Source organism: Camelina sativa, chromosome 14 (assembly GCF_000633955.1).
Source record: "Camelina sativa cultivar DH55 chromosome 14, Cs, whole genome shotgun sequence".
NCBI lineage: Eukaryota > Viridiplantae > Streptophyta > Magnoliopsida > Brassicales > Brassicaceae > Camelina > Camelina sativa.
Window position 1 is genome coordinate 24019550 of NC_025698.1, and position 15907 is coordinate 24035456.

General features: G+C 36.6%; 3 protein-coding genes and 1 pseudogene across 18 annotated transcripts; 2 read left to right on the forward strand and 2 right to left on the reverse strand.

Moving 5' to 3' along the window:
• Positions 1298-3410, forward strand: LOC104742296 (F-box/LRR-repeat protein At1g48400-like). Of its 2 annotated transcripts, none has more exons than XM_019235370.1 (3): positions 1298-2573; positions 2671-2811; positions 2907-3410. In XM_019235370.1, exons 1-3 carry the CDS (start codon positions 1758-1760, stop codon positions 3237-3239), a joined length of 1290 nt encoding a protein of 429 aa, XP_019090915.1. In that variant the 5' UTR covers positions 1298-1757; the 3' UTR covers positions 3240-3410. The 2 variants fall into 2 exon arrangements, with proteins under 2 accessions (XP_019090915.1, XP_019090916.1); XM_019235371.1 differs by having other exon boundaries at positions 2481-2573; positions 2688-2811.
• LOC104742297 lies at positions 3729-5401 on the forward strand (annotated as a pseudogene).
• Positions 5679-13021, reverse strand: LOC104742301 (ribonuclease H2 subunit C-like). 14 transcript variants are annotated; one of them, XR_002034992.1, is made up of 11 exons: positions 13009-13021; positions 10231-10405; positions 10046-10138; positions 9618-9808; positions 9402-9507; positions 7338-8067; positions 6992-7154; positions 6589-6705; positions 6438-6484; positions 6301-6337; positions 5679-6044 (listed from the first exon to the last, which is right to left on the reverse strand). XR_002034992.1 is itself a non-coding variant. In XM_010463295.1 (5 exons), exons 2-5 carry the CDS (start codon positions 10367-10369, stop codon positions 9439-9441), a joined length of 492 nt encoding a protein of 163 aa, XP_010461597.1. In that variant the 5' UTR covers positions 10370-10405; positions 13009-13021; the 3' UTR covers positions 9189-9438. The 14 variants fall into 14 exon arrangements, 2 of the variants coding, with proteins under 2 accessions (XP_010461590.2, XP_010461597.1); XR_002034989.1 differs by having other exon boundaries at positions 6301-6484; positions 6589-7154; positions 7338-7564; positions 7648-8067; XR_002034988.1 differs by having other exon boundaries at positions 6301-6484; positions 6589-7154; positions 7338-7567; positions 7648-8067.
• LOC104742300 (phosphatidylinositol N-acetylglucosaminyltransferase subunit P-like) lies at positions 11384-13953 on the reverse strand. Of its 2 annotated transcripts, XM_019235211.1 has the most exons (4): positions 13187-13255; positions 13009-13065; positions 11851-12265; positions 11384-11692 (listed from the first exon to the last, which is right to left on the reverse strand). In XM_019235211.1, the coding sequence occupies exons 3-4, from the start codon at positions 12233-12235 to the stop codon at positions 11565-11567; spliced, it is 513 nt and encodes a 170-aa protein (XP_019090756.1). In that variant the 5' UTR covers positions 12236-12265; positions 13009-13065; positions 13187-13255; the 3' UTR covers positions 11384-11564. The 2 variants fall into 2 exon arrangements, with proteins under 2 accessions (XP_019090756.1, XP_010461593.1); XM_010463291.2 differs by lacking the exons at positions 13009-13065; positions 13187-13255 and adding an exon at positions 13865-13953.

Consider the following 15907-nt stretch of genomic DNA (forward strand, 5'->3'; position numbering starts at 1 on the left):
CCCACTAGCCCCCGCTAGCTGCTCCAACGGACCGTCTGTTGACCCTGCTAGCCCCCCGCTAGCCGTCCCAACGGACCCCAAGCTGGCCCTGCAGGGCATCGATCATAACCCCTCACCGTGGATAGGAACTATTCATCCAAATCCACCAGTAGGGTATTGGTGCGGCAGGCGTTTCTCGAACCCTGGTCCTCACCCTTTAACAACCTTCCCACGGGACAAGTTGCCACCAATTGAGCCATCTAGCCACGGGACAAGTTGTCACAATTTGTATATGTGATTTTTTGAAAGATAAGTGTAAACTATATGACTATATCTAGCAAATATAAGTGACTTAAAAAAATAAAAATGAAAATTTTAATGTGACCTAAGTTTTTGCTTTTCTTTTAAATCTTTTTTTATCATAAAGCTAATTATTTTATAATTTATAAACGAATAATGAAGTAACTTTATCATTAAAAAGACACATTTAAAAAAAGTAAATTATCAATGAGAATTATTAACAACATCAAAAACTTTTTGTTGATTATAATTTTTTTATTAGTCATAAATTAAACAGAAAATAATAAATCAATATTTATCTTTATTGAGTGCCTATTTGCAAACAATCCGCTACATAATTGATAGTCACATATGTAGGAGCAGTCCATTTGTTAAATAACCCCCTTTGAAAAACGCAAACTGACTTTTTCACCTTTTAAAAAAAACGCAATGACAATTTTTTTTTTGTGAATGGTGTATAAAACTTTTTTTTAAAAGACACGCTTAGAAAACCGCAATTGTTAAGTCACTATTCAAGGCCTTAGTGTTCAATTGAGGATTCGTAGGATTTGTAAAATGTTGAAACGTGATTGATTTGATCGTTGCAGTGGTATACATGTTCAGGAACCTTCAAAACTTGATATGTTTTGTAGACGTAAATATGCTTCTTTTCTTGATGTAAGTCTGCTCTTTTTTCGGTTTTTAGGTTAGAGTTTAGCTAAACTGAATTTCCATGTTTAGACCCTTGTAGTTGACAAGAAGTGATGACATGCCTTTTAGATTCTTCGTGGAGTTACAATCTCTATTGAAAGTGATTTGTATCTTGTTGCTAATCTTTCTTTTTTGAATCTCTGATTTTGGTTTCTCATTGTGAAACTAGGCTGATACATTCAATAATTCTCATTACATCATATACTCAAGTCTCTACAACAAATCTCTATTGGTCATTTCATTTTGGCTCTCTTGGAAAGTTTCCTATTTCGAGAAACGACAAATTTATATATCCTATATTAGTTTTTTTTTTTTTTTTTTGGTATTATAAAACGCATTGCCTTCCCAAATCCCTCCTTCCCTTCCATTGTAAGCTTTACGATCTTCCTCATCTCCTCCTCTGCCGTCGTAAGTTCCTAAAACTTTCTCTTCATGATATATTCCTCTGCCTTCCGACTTGAAAGGATCCATCTTTGAAACTGGGTTTGTGTAGTTTGTTTGTTTGATTGATTGCAAAACATTCAATTCAAATCGGAGGAGGAGCTTGTTGTTCCGATCCCAATCCCAATCGAGTTGTTTTAGTATGTAGTAGTAGGAGTTATAATTAAAATCCCTAAGCTATGATGAGTTCTTCTTCTTCTAGAGACTCGATAAGCAATTTGCTAGATGAGATACTAGGCAAAATCTTGTCTTTGCTTCCGACAAAAGAGGCTGCTTCTACATCGGTTCTGTCCGAGAGGTGGAGGAATCTTCTGGGTCTTGTAGACAACCTTTGATTTGATGATTCGATGGTTGTGTATCCAAACGAAGAAGAAGCTTTAAGTGGTTCACATCGATTCCTCGAGTTCGTAGACAAGGCACTGGCTCTGTTAAGCAATTCTCCTCGCATGAAGAAGTTCTCTCTTTGTCTTAGATATGATGACTACGATCGTTGTGTGAACCGTTGGATCTTGACTGCAATGGAACTCGGTTTATTGGAAATACACTTGCACGCCACCCCATGGTCATATATTGAGATCGAAACTAAGTTGTTGACGAGTGACACACTCGTTGAGCTCACACTATCCGGTCATTGTTCCCTTGAAGCCGAGCGTGTGTGTTTCCCAGTGCTCAAGTCACTCTCTCTCTTATTAGCTTCAGGGATTAATCATCCCAACTATTGCCGGCTCATCGATGGCTGCCCTGTCCTGGAAGAACTCTTCATATCCCAAGATGGTCCTTCCGATTCACCATGTTGCGGTACGGGTGTGGATAGCGCATCCATCAAGCGACTTGTCGTTTCTGTCAATCTTCCGGGTTCTAAATATGATCACGAAGTAACTTATTTTGAAACACCGAGTCTAATGTACCTTGACTATTCTAGTTATGTCTGCGAATATTATCAGTTAACTGATTTGGGTTCGCTTGTCGAAGTCCGGCTGAGTCTCCGGTTATGGGAGTCAACTATCGATTATGATTACTCTGATGATGATGAAGAAGGTGTTAATGAATTTTATGGTTTCTATTATGGCTACGAATCAGATGAGGCTATATTTGGTGATGTGACAAACCTAGTTGCCGGTATAAGCTTTACGACCCTTCACTTGTCTCCCGATTCCCTTGAGGTCAGTTCTTCTCTTCTCTTTGCTATTTGATTCTGTTTTGGTTTGTGTAGGTAGGATCTGTCTACTGATGATGATCATATATATAAATTAAATTCAGGCGTTTCATTTCTGCAGTAAATCCATGCCTGTTTTCAACAAACTCCTTACTTTATCTATTGAGAGTAACAAGGATAAAGGTTGGCAAGTGATGCCACTTCTCCTCAAGAGTTGTCCGATTCTACACACATTAGTCTTCAAGGTTGGTATCGTTCCTTTCCTTATTAATATTCTTTTTTTGTTGTTAGTATACCATTATTGCCCATTAAACATTGTCAGATTCGTCTCTCGTTTCAGGGCCTTGTGCACAGAGTAACAAATAGATGCGGAGATGCATGCTCTTGCATCCCGAAGAAGCGTAAGAGGAAGAACAGCAAGAAGAGGAAGATTGTGGATAAGGAGGTTGAGAAATTGTCTTGTTTATGGACATGCCATGTGAAGGTACTAGAGGTTTCAGAGTATGGAGGTTCTTTTCAAGAGCTGAAACAGATGAGACATTTCTTGAGCAAGTTGGAATGTCTTGAAACTGTGAATGTTGGTGTTGGTATGGACAACATCGCTGAGTTCTTACGAGCTAATCTACTGAATCTCCCCAGACTGTCATCAGAGTGCAACATCCAATTCATTTGACCTTTCTTTCCTTATCTTTCTCAGTTTTGATATCAATGTGAAAGTAACATACATACGATTATAGCACACTATCATAATATCATGAAAGTTCGTTACAAATTGTTTCTGAAATGTACTGATGCTATCATCACATGAACGCTAAGTTACATATGCTATGTTCTGATGCTATCATCACATGAATGCTTTTCTCCCAACCCAGAGTTAAGTGAGAGGTCTAGTGACATACCTGTATTGTGGTTATGGCAATCATCAAAACTTGCATTCCAAATGGTCTTGGTGATATCATGATATCATGATCCCGCTGGAACAATTGATGCCATGAACATGGAAACTTTTCTTTTCTTTTTTTTGTCTTTTTTTGTTTGTTTCTCTTCCTGAATCAACCTCTCCTTCGATTTAAAGGATCTATCTTTGATATTCTAGGTTAAGATTCGAAGGCTTGTGATCCTAATCGAGCTGTCTTAGTGTGTATTAGGTATAAATTAAATCCATAATCTATGGCTATGAGTTCTTGTAGTGATCCAATCAGCAGTTTGCCTGATGAGATTCTTGGCAAAATCCTGTCTTTGCTTCCGACAAAATCTGCTGCTTCCACATCGATCCTATCCAAGAGGTGGAAGAATCTTTTGGGTCTTGTAGACAACCTTTGTTTTGATGAGTCGATGGTTGTTTACCCCAACGACGAAGAAGCAACAAGTGGTTCAGATCGCTTCTGTGATTTCGTAGACAAGACACTAGCTCTGTTAAGCAATTCTCACATCGAGAAATTATCTCTGTGTCATGTACCTAGACCTCGCCATAACTATGCATACCAACGTTGGTTTTGGACAGCAATTGAACGTGGTTTCTTGGAACTACACTTGCACGCCACCCACCGTTATTTTGGTTTTGATATAGAGACAAAGTTGTTAACGAGCAAGACACTTGTTAAGCTCACACTATCCCGTGAATGTTCTCTTGACGTTGAGCGTGTGTTTTTCCCTGCCCTCAAATCGCTTTCTCTCTTATCAGTGTTAGGGCTTGATTGTCCCAACTATTGTCGGCTCCTTGATGGCTGCCCTGTGCTGGAAGGTTTATTCATTACTGATGCTGATCACTGGTACCTGCCATGTTGCGGTGTGTTCGTGGAAAGTCCCACCATCAAGCGACTTGTGGTATTTGTCAATCTTCCCGATGCTAAGGAGTATCACAGAACTGTCTTTTTTAAAGCTTCACGTCTTGTCTACCTTGACTATTCTAGTTATGTCTCCAAACAGTATGAGTTTGTTGATTTCGATTTGCTTGTCGAAGCCAGGCTGAGTCTAAGGTTATGGGAGTCAACTGACAATCATGACGACGACGATGATGGTTTTTCTTTTTTATTGTGATGATGACGATGATCTCTCTGATGAATATGAACCGAAGGAACCCATATATGGTGATGTTACAAATCTGGTTGCGGGTATAAGCAACATTTCGACTCTTCACTTGTCTCCTGAATCCCTTGAGGTCAGTTTTTGCTACTTCCTTGGAATTGTTTTAATTTTCGCAGGCAGCAAGGTCTCTCACCTATATTTGTTTTTTTTTTTTGGTTGTGATCAGGTGTTTCATTTCTGCTGTAAATCCATGCCGGTCTTCAACAACCTCCTTAAGTTATCTATTGAGAGTAACAAGGAAAAAGGTTGGCAAGTAATGCCACTTTTGATCAAGAGTTGTCCAAATCTACAAACTTTAGTCATCAAGGTATTATCAATTTCCTTATTGAGATTCTTTTTCTTGTTAGTACTGTTGCCTGTCGTTAGTTTATACATGTCAAATTGGTCTCTCGTCTCTGGTTTCAGGGTCTTGTACATAGAGTAACGAACAAATGTGGAGATGCATGTGCTTGCATCCCTAAGAAGCACAATAGGAAGCTCAACAAGAAAAGGAAGATTGTGAAGGAGGAGGAGGAGGAGGAGTTATGTTGTTTATGGACATGTCAAGTGAAAGTGCTAGAGATTTCAGAGTATAAAGGTTCTTTTCAAGAGCTGAAACAGATGAGACATTTCTTGGGGAAGTTGAAATGTCTTGAAACTGTGAAAGTTGGTGTTTACGGGGACAAGTACAACAACAATGAGTTCTTGCGAGCTAATCTGCTGGCTCTCCCCAGAGTTTCATCAAAGTGCAACATCCAATTCATCTAATATTTTCTTCCGTTTTTCTTTTAAATTTAGATGGCAATGTGAATGTAACTTAATGGGAATATATGATTATAATAAGATTTTATTGAAAGGGTTGAGTGTAAAGGTCTTTCTTGTGTGTTAACTATGATTAACAAAACAGGTTTTTTTGGTTTAAAAACAAAGCATCACACGAAGGAAAAAAACTCTATAGCTCTGCAGAGGCTCTCACGCCTACTTAAAATACCGTGTCGTTTTATGTATAAATAAATCATTGGTGTAATTCTGTTGCGATAAGAACTGTAAAGAAAGATCAACTTAAGCAAACACCACTGGAAAATACAAGCCCTAACGATCCGTGATCTTGAAACTACTACACAGTTAAAGATCATTTGTTTGCGAATATTACAAATGGTCATTTTACCCAAAAGGTCATGTGTTTATGCAAGCAACAAAAACACTGCTGCGATCTTGCATGTTTTTACTTTCAGTGTCTGAGAACTTTGGGTCTGGGTTGATGTTCCTCGGTTTCGTCATCTAATCTTTTGCAGCGCTTCAAGAACGGCTCTAGAGTTTGCTGCTTTGTAGGGTTGTTTCTTGCTTTTGTTGGACTGTTCATCGTATGACTAGATGAAACCTCCAAAGCATTCTCTTCTCCATCAAGCATCTGTGTTATATAAATTGTTCAGACATTTACATCTCCAACAGAAATTAACACACGATCAAAATGTAACACAATTTATCGTGACAATCAAACATCTATTTTTCATTAATCACACTGAACACATTCCAGTAGTTGAGACTTAAATAGGATTCAGAGATTAATGGTCGAAGACATGCTGCAGATAATACTAACAACGGATTTGTACATGACACCAAGAGATTTTCCCTTAAAGGTGGCTTCACATAGAAAAAGAGAATACCTGTCCAAGATTATCCAGCTTGTTTTGGACAGTATCCCTATGCAAAGAATGGACCAATATTACGAAAATTCAGTGAGGAAGAACTGACTTTGGAGAATTCATTGAACTTTCAAAGGTAAATGTGAATGAGAAAGAACCGTCAACAGTATCATTTGCTAAGGTAGTATATGTTAACTGAAGAGACCTGTAGATATGAATCAAAAGCCACATAAAGGGTTTAAAAATGACACTGCAAATTAATTACTGATTGTGATTTGTGACTCCACTAAACTATCGTTTGTGACCCACCTGACCACACGATCTTCTGACTGAGTAAGGTCACCCGGAGTCCATGACAGCTCGGCAAAGATAACAGTTGCTTGCAGCTGTTAAAGTTATCCCAACACCAGCAGCTCGTATTGACAGCTGCAAATCCATGAACACACAAAAAAAATCAAGGACTAGTAATCATTTCTATAGATTGAAAGGACTAAAGATTTTAACATACAATGACAGTATAGATTCTTTTTTTTATAACTTCTCTTTGCGATTTACAAGTTTCACGGCACATAATTTTCAAAACAACTGTGCCTTGTATAGTGGCATATATTAAGAGAAGGGTAGGAAACTTTTGTCTCAAAGATTGGTGAAAATACTTACCACTGCTGCTTTGATCTCATCCTTATTCTGAAAGTCAGAAACCAAGGCTTACCTAGAGGCTGCTTTCCCTTACTTTGAAAATCGAGATCTTCACTGTCGTCTAAGTTATCTTCGTAAAAAATTGGCTCCAGAACAGAAACAGGACTAGGTTGATGAGCTTCTTCCGAGTTCGTCTGACATTCCGGAGATGCATTGGAGCAATCATCGTTTTTATCCTGCAGTTGAGTGTAAAAACAACATAAGCTTCAAATGTTTACACGAAAACAGGACTTTGACGACTTTGATACAAGGAGGATATCAAAGTTAAAGGAAACTCTATTAGAAATGGTTTGATTCCTTCATATAGTCAAAACCTTGGACGATTTGGCATAGTTATAATGAGAGATCAATAAAGTTACCTTGCTAATGAAACCTGAAGAAGATGAATCCCTGAGCTTCACATCTGCTGCAACTTTTTCCCTAGATGTACTAGCCATCAAAATGGATTTAAGTTCTCTCACAACTCTCTCCTTCTGACCAAATGAAGTAGTACCATCACAAAATTTATTATTCATTTCATTTCCTTGGAAGTCTTCTCAAGTAAAAAGTCTTTCCCTTCTTCCTATATCCCAAATGAGAAGAACCACTACTGAAACCAAGAGGAGTAAAATATCTCTGAGAATTCTCTTTCTTTTCCTCCATTTTGGGTTTCAGAGGATCAACACTTACACTTGTATGAATATGACGATGTCTCAGCTTCGTCGACTTCAAGTTTTGCTGATCATAACTCCTACCAAATCTCCTGTGAGGAGGCTTGGCTTGTGCATCAATTACACCTTTAGAAGCCAACAAATTAGGTTTCTGGGGATGAACTCGACAGAGTTCCTTCGTTGGAACCACTCTGAAACCAGAATCGGAGGTTTGGATAGAACTCTTAACAACACTCAGCTTTTCTTGACTTGACGCAGAGGTTGTTGAAATAGTTCATTATAACGCATAAATCTCTCAATCACGGATCTAATCTCCTGAACTCCATTTTCTCTTTTGAGACCCTCACCTCACACCACAACAACGAACCTTACGAAATTGCAATCTCTTCAGTGAATCATCAACATAAAACCCAAGAATAGAAAACGAAGTTCATCTGCACTGCACACAAAGATGAAACCTTTTCAAAGCTCTAATCGACAAATAACAGAATCCAGAACAACCCAGAATAAAGAAACCAATATAAAAAACAGAGTAAAAAATAAAAATCGAACCTTTTTGTCAGTAAAAGATGTTCTGGAAAAAAAGATTCTTTTAAAATCTGCCAAAAGAAGCTTTTAAAAGATGATTAGATTTTGACATACAACATGAAACTTTTTGTAGGTGAACAAGAAGAATTGAGGATTGAAGAGAGAAAACAAAAACCAACCTTGAAGGGTCACAATGACAATTCACTTGTTCATATATATATATATATATATATTTTTTTTGGTATCAACACTTGTTCATCATATTTGTTGAAAGATGAGAAACGAAATCGAAATCGAACGTCAAAAAAATATGTTCAGTTTGTTTCACACACGAAATATTTTGGGGAATTTAATAAGTTAAAGTTTTCTGTTTATTTAATTTGAAAGACTCCAATAATTTTGGCATGGGGCCGTTATCATAATACGATACACAAATTTACAAAAATACATGCAAAAGAAAATAAAACGACGTTCTCCGTTACTTTACTTTATTAAATTTCCCTCGTCAAACAAAACTTGAAAAGTTCAAAACATTAACAATCTTTCTCTGTCCAAAGTCAAAATGCCAAAAATAATACTCAAACATACACATTGAGTGTGTATTAAATATCTATCTAAATTTAATTAATATGTTTATATTACACAATGAATGACTTTCTAAAATCATTTATATATAGTTATAGACATACATAGTATAAAGGCAATGTTATACACTTGTATCTAGAGGTATTAGTTTTATATTTATATGGAAACTGAATAATAGAAACACAAAATATGCTACTAGACAAAACATAGAAAACCTACCAAAACAGCACACAAAAACACTAAAAACAAACAACTTCTAGTATATCATTTGATTACTTTTTAATTTAGGGAAGATCATTTGATTAAGATTACAATTACATCTTAGGTAAGTGTACTTTAAGCAAACTATCTATGATATATATTAGATCATATATTATTGTTGATTAGATGATTCATGAAGATTCAAATTGACTCTGTACTGACAACAATTGCAATAATAAAGTGGAATATTATTAAACCCCCAAGAAGGTTTTAAATTATAAGAAATTGCAAAAAAATTGTTTATGTAAACTGTAAACAGATGAGCAAATAAATTCATTTTTTAAAAACGAAATTCAAAATCATAGAATTTCAATATTATACAGAAAATAACACAATTCATCATCAAATGGACTAATCCAACAAGCCTTGAGAATTATATGTCAACAAACGTCTTCTTACTTGGTTTTATGTTTTGTTCAACGTTCTAATGCCACTTTCATAGTTGATCCTTTCCACCATGTGAGACTGCTGCAACCAAGTCTTCAACTTTCACTGGCTTGTGCAGCTGCAGAGTCTCAGCCATTGTTCACAATCAAGTTAGGAACAAATTAAAGACTGCAACACTATAAACCAGTCAACGAGAGAATAATGAATGAAACAGTAATATAAACTCACCGCTTCTGCAATGTTAAACCAATGAAAAGACCGCACAAAAGTATCGTCTTTTGAAGGGAGGTTATCGTGATTCCAGTATGTCAGGTTATCGAATTTGGCCTTAGCTTCCCAACACGGGTTCTCGTCCGTGATACTAGAAGCTTTTCTCTTTCCATTAGCATTCAGGTTACTCGCTTGTCCAAGCACAAAACCTGAAGGGGGATAACATATGAACAAGCAGCTAATGAGTAAGTGAGTAACCAAAAACATATAATATCTCAAACATCAGAGTAGCCATCAAAAAAAACATCTCAGATATTTCTTGTCAAAAGTCTCTAACTAAGATATCCATCATCAGGAATTGGTACATTAGTCACATCATTCTTAAGATATATCCATAAGTAATTCAAAAGTTTCCACCTTTTCATCAGTTAAGAAAAGAAGAGTACCAGAATAGCCACTAGGGAGTGAGATAGTTGCTCCCTGCAACTTCCTTCCTCTGAAATGAGCTTCTTCCGTTCTTACTCCATCAATTTCAACCTCTACGGTTAAAATAAAACTTCCCACAATCTCGCTATATATATCAAGAGAGTGAAAACAGAAACACATATACATAATACTATTGTCTTGTTACCACTGGAATTAGGCTTGAAATAGTGGGAAACTTCAGCAGGACCATCGAATCTAATGCAGCAAGGGAGCTGGTGAACTTGACTACTAAGATCCGCAATCAAGTTTCCATCTGCAGCAGCTCTAAGGTCTATGGTTCCCATTAATCCCCCCCACTTTGGATCAATTCCTAAAAATTTCTGTAACACAATAATTCACCAAAGTAGTCAAGTAAGTGATGAAGACAAAGAATATGAACTTCAGCTTTTGTCGGGTTCAAAATGAATGCTGCATCCAAATTCTAGGAACAATGGTCAGGAACGAATCCTAAAGATAAATCTAACAGGTGCTAACAATATGAACATTATAGAGAGCGATCCCAGAACGGTTCTCATTCTATAAACACATCAACCACTCACGGTTGAACTGAATAAAAAGAATGCTATTAAAGTGTTGAACTGAATAAAAAGAATGCTAAACAAAACCACCAAAGGTCCAAAACAATATACTAAAACCGATCAAACTTTGATTCAAAACAAAGTCACTAACAAACTAATCCAAGAGNGTATGTAGTGATTGGAAACAAAACCAGTTATATAAAAAAATAATAAACACTTGATAGTCAAATTTGATTAACCAACCAATGAGCAAAACAAATCTTCTAACAACTGTAATATCAGAAGGGAAAGAATCAATTCGCCAAGGAATAAGCTAACATTAAACCATAAAAGTATCAATTTTTATAACATGAAAGAAGAAAACCAAAAGAACCTTTCTAGTCTCAGCAAAATTCATCAGAAATATAACTTTCTAGTCTCAAGAGTTTACCTTTTTTTATCTTGTTTCGTCTCAAAGAGATCTATAAAAAAATTCTATACGATGAAGCCAATCGAGTCATTCAAAACAGTAGAGAAGTATAAATTTTGAAACAGTTAGTTATATAGTAGTACAGACGAAGTAACGGTGTCGGAGAAGAAGAGATGAAAAGAAGAAAGCGATTTGGGTTCCAGAAAAATCTGACTAAAAAAACCTCAGAATTGAAAATTAGGTTTAGTGGTTTGCCGGTTAACTTGTACCAAATATTTTTTCTATTTGGCTTTGGTTTGGTTGGTACGTTTTGCCAAATATTATTATCAAAAACTTGTAAGTGTAGTATAGTAGTTGACGGGTTTGACAAAAATAAAATAAAATAAAATATAGTAGTTGACGGAAAAACTTGACACTCGACACCTCTCTAGAGTCTGCTTGAAAACGAAACGCAGGTAAGATGTTGTCTTTGACTCTTACACAAAGAATTGATCCGCTACTAAAAACGCAAGTTTTTCATTTTTAATTTAGAAAATCCCAGAATTCTAAGGATTAGGAGTTGCCTTTGAACATAAGATTATTGATTCTTGTAATATCAATGTCAGAAATTGGATCTATAGGCCTGTCTTCACCTTCTTCCATCCCAGGATCGAGTTCCCCAGGTTCTCTACTGTACTCATCTGCCATACCAAACAAACAATATCATCAAAGCAAGAAAACTCCAAAAAAAAACACTCCCCTGCACATACAACATTTGAAACATTCTAGCTAGCTATTGGAACAGCGAGGACACCATTAGATGAAAGTAATCTAAAAGAGGGGGTGCAGGGGAGCTCACCAAACAAGGTATTGAGAGAGGTTGGAGGTGGAGTAGCGATGAAGTTGAGACCAATGTAAAAGGCCAAAGTAAGCATCAGAGTGACCATCAAATATGTTGGCATAGCCAGTACCCAGTACCTGCTTGGGTAGTAATGGATACCTATAGACTCCAGCAGTTTATCTGGTACATAAGCCCATATCAAGAAGATGACAGTGGCAACAACAGTCGAAATGGAACCTACAAAACCATACACCTCTGAGGGTTTGGGTCCATGATGAACTTGTGATGCTTTGAACGGAGATGATCTTCTGCTGTCTGAATCCCTGAAACCGGGCTTTTGCTTCTTTCTCTCGGAGAAGCTTAATACCCGTCTCGGACTATTCACTGAATGAGCTTCTTCCATACTGAGAAACTACTGCAAGATCACTGAGAGCTGAAACAAAGAAAACCAGTTGTGACTTGTGAGTTTGTCTCTCCCTTGCTGCTATAACCAGAAATCGATTTGGAGCGTCTAAAAAAAGATCAAGAAAGACCAATTCGAATACTGGTCAAGATGGAATCAAAATCCACAGGTCCTAATAACAATGTTGTAGATGTTAAATCCAATAATAATATCAGCACACAACAACTGCTTCTCTTGCCAAGAAGATGATGAGACTATCAAAGTATAAACTAAAAAGGAATTCCCAGACTAGAATATGAAATCATCATCTATCCTAAACTTTTTTATCTCTAACTCAATCAATATAGTTAGACCAAAAAACTAAAACTGCAACGATTTAGTGTGACTAAGAACAAACACTAGATTTTATCTTCCGCGTCACCAGATTCACTTTTCAGTTATGAAATAGAGGAAAAGCATCACTGAAAAGGCAAGAGAGCGATCCCAGAACCCATTAGATCAAAATATAGAAAGTCAGATTAAAAACAGATAGAGATGTTTTAGACAAAGACAATCCCACCCACAAAAAAAAAGTATAAGCAAAACCCAGAAGAAAATGCAAACAGAGGAATTGTTTTAAACCATGTCAACAAAAGCAAGCCCAATGTTCCAAAAGATGGTTACTTACACAGAAACAGCAAAATATCCAATCAGTTGAAACTCTCTCAATTTAACAAATTCGTAACAATCAGAGCAATCAAAAGGGATGACAAATGAGACAGAGAACAACTCACACGATCAGAACAAGCTCCGTACTCAATCTATCTCAAACTGAGCAAATCTTCGAACAACTAATATGAGAGAAGAGAAAGAATCAATTAGCCAAGGGATAAGCTAGATTAAACCATAAAAGTATCAATTTTTATATAACGAAAGAACAAAACCAAAATAACCCAAGTGATAGGAGTTTACCCCTTTTTTATTTTTGTCTCAGGGAGATCTACAAAACTCCAAATGATGCCGCCAATTTGGTTAAGAGATCTGAATCGTGTTCAGAAGAAAACAGTTACTGGCAGAACCTAAGTATGCATGTTAGGTAAATAAAGACTAAGGTTTGAGCACAATGATCATAACAGAGCCTAACACGGTCTCAGATTCTAGCATAATTGGATTCTTTAAGGCAACACATGATTGATTACCAAAGAAGGAGACGAGCAATGTAATTCTGATTTCAGTATACATACTGATTTGGTACAAGCATCAAAATAACTCCAGCCTTCAAATCCGGATTCATCAAAATTACCCACCAACTAATCGAAAGTAGCAGTCCTAGTTAGCATTGATAACAGAGACAGTAAACACTAAACATAAACAGAGATTGGAGCATCCTTGAACCAACCTCAACATAAAAAAAAAAAAAAAATTCCAATCTATTTCCTTGTCAAAAACTAAATTTCCTATGACAAGTTTATTTAGATTGTTTTTAGATTGCAAACAAAACAACAGAGGCAACTAAACATGTGAATCCAAAGAAAATTATTATACAAGAAGATATCAGATTTTGCATCATAAAACAGAACAATTACATCCTAAGATTATGAGTTCACTAACAAATTGTTGAAGCCAAATCCAACACAAACAAGAACTCACCGATTAATAGCAGAGACAGATTTAACGATTTCCCAGTTACCGTCGATACACTCCTAGCACCGTGACCTAAGCTCTGAAAACCCAATTTCCGGCAGGATCTTCCTAAAAGAGAGACGAGAAACACAGAAAAAAGAAAGAAAAAAAAAAGAAAAAAAACAAGTTTTGGTTTGTCAAAACTTTCTACCCAATTAGACGATGACACGTAACGATCGTTAGGAATTTCTAAAAGGGCTTGATTACGATTTTTGATTTTTTTTTTTTTTTGGCTTTGGTTTAGTTGGATTAAGAACTACCAATGTATAAATGAGATGATTATTTAGTGTTTTTTTAAAAAAGGTTTAAGAACTAGGGGAGTAATGGGGGATGGGGGAGGCCCGCACAAGTTGAGTTCTGCAAAAGTAAGCAGCGTCAACACTCGTACCAGCCTATTTACCCTTCCATAAATTCTTGCGCCATTTTTTAAACGTTTTCACGATTTAGTTAGGCGCTGCGACCGGCTCTCACCGTTCCCTTTGTTTTCCTTACTCATTAGTTTAAGGCAATTTTCACCAGTCGTTCACCCTCAATACTTTATACTAGTCTTCACAGCACTCACACGCCTCACCTTTCCGATGTGGGACAAAATCTACAACAACTTTTTCTAATACGTCAAAGTCGAGCCAATATGACTTTGGTTTTAAGACTTTTTAAGTTGTAGTGAATATGGTTTCAGTAACGTCATCTGCTTGAGACTAGTATTTAACATATCTGTGCGTGAGTAGGGGAAATCATCTTGTTGCTAAATGAAATGAAACACGCAAGTAGATAGTTACAAAGATACATTCCTTTTATCTCACAATTGTCTACTAATACACTGGAGATTTTAAGTTTGTAAAAGATTTGGAAACGTAGACATCTTGAAAAGATAAACAGCTAACTGTGGGATCTACTAGCATGCTCGGGTTTGTGAGTGTACTCATAATCAAGATGCACAAAAGCCCTTTCGATCTCCTCTAGCAGCTCGAGCTTTTCTTGCAGCGATTCTCCAATGTCGTGAGCCACTTGCAGAGGCATGTCAGAAGGAAGAACGATGTCAACCTCCACAAAATAATGAGATCCAAATGTGTAAGCCCTCACTGTGTCGANCAATACACTGGAGATTTTACGTTGTAACAGATTTGGAAACGTAGACATCTTGAAAACATAAACAGCTAACTGTGGGATCTACTAGCGTGCTCAGGTTTGTGAGTGTACTCATAATCAAGATGTACAAAAGCCCTTTCGATCTCCTCTAGCAGCTCGAGCTTCTCTTGCAGCGATTCTCCTATGTCGTGAGCCACTTGCAGAGGCATGTCAGAAGGAAGAACGATGTCAACCTCCACAAAAAAATGAGATCCAAATGTGTAAGCCCTCACTGTGTCGATGTGTCTAATGGCCTTGTGGGGGTTCCAACACAGGTAAGTTAGTTTTTGCAGATACTCTGGTCTTGCTGATTTCCCAACAAGAGAGTTCACGTTCTCCAATACCGTCATTGACCATGTCCGTATCGTGTATAATGCAAGCTGCATGAATTGAGAAACAATTTTCAGCAAGGAGAGGATAAAAAGACTTGATTTCGTTTTTATAAATGTTCCAGTTCAGCTGACCTTTTTCTCCCCTCATATTTTTATCGCTTTGATGTAGCATAGTGAAAGTAACTTAACATGAATATATGGTTATATATATATCATTGGAGTTAACTCTGTTTCTGATATTGTTTAATATGTATGCGTTTTACTTCTTGATAGTGTGAAATTAATTACACTCCTCTGATCTGAAAATACATAATATGAAGAGTGAGCTTACTGTGCAGTGCTCCTATAGCAACATCCGCATCATCAGAAGTTGCTTATGAACAAAACAACAGCATGATGTATCAGAAATATAAACAACATGCCAATACAGATTTGAAAAGCTAGTAGAAATGAGAAACAAACTACAATTTACATGAAAACTAGAAACAACAACAAACTCGGGGACATTCTTTTAGCTAGTTCTCATATTTTTTTTTTTTTTTTTTTTTTT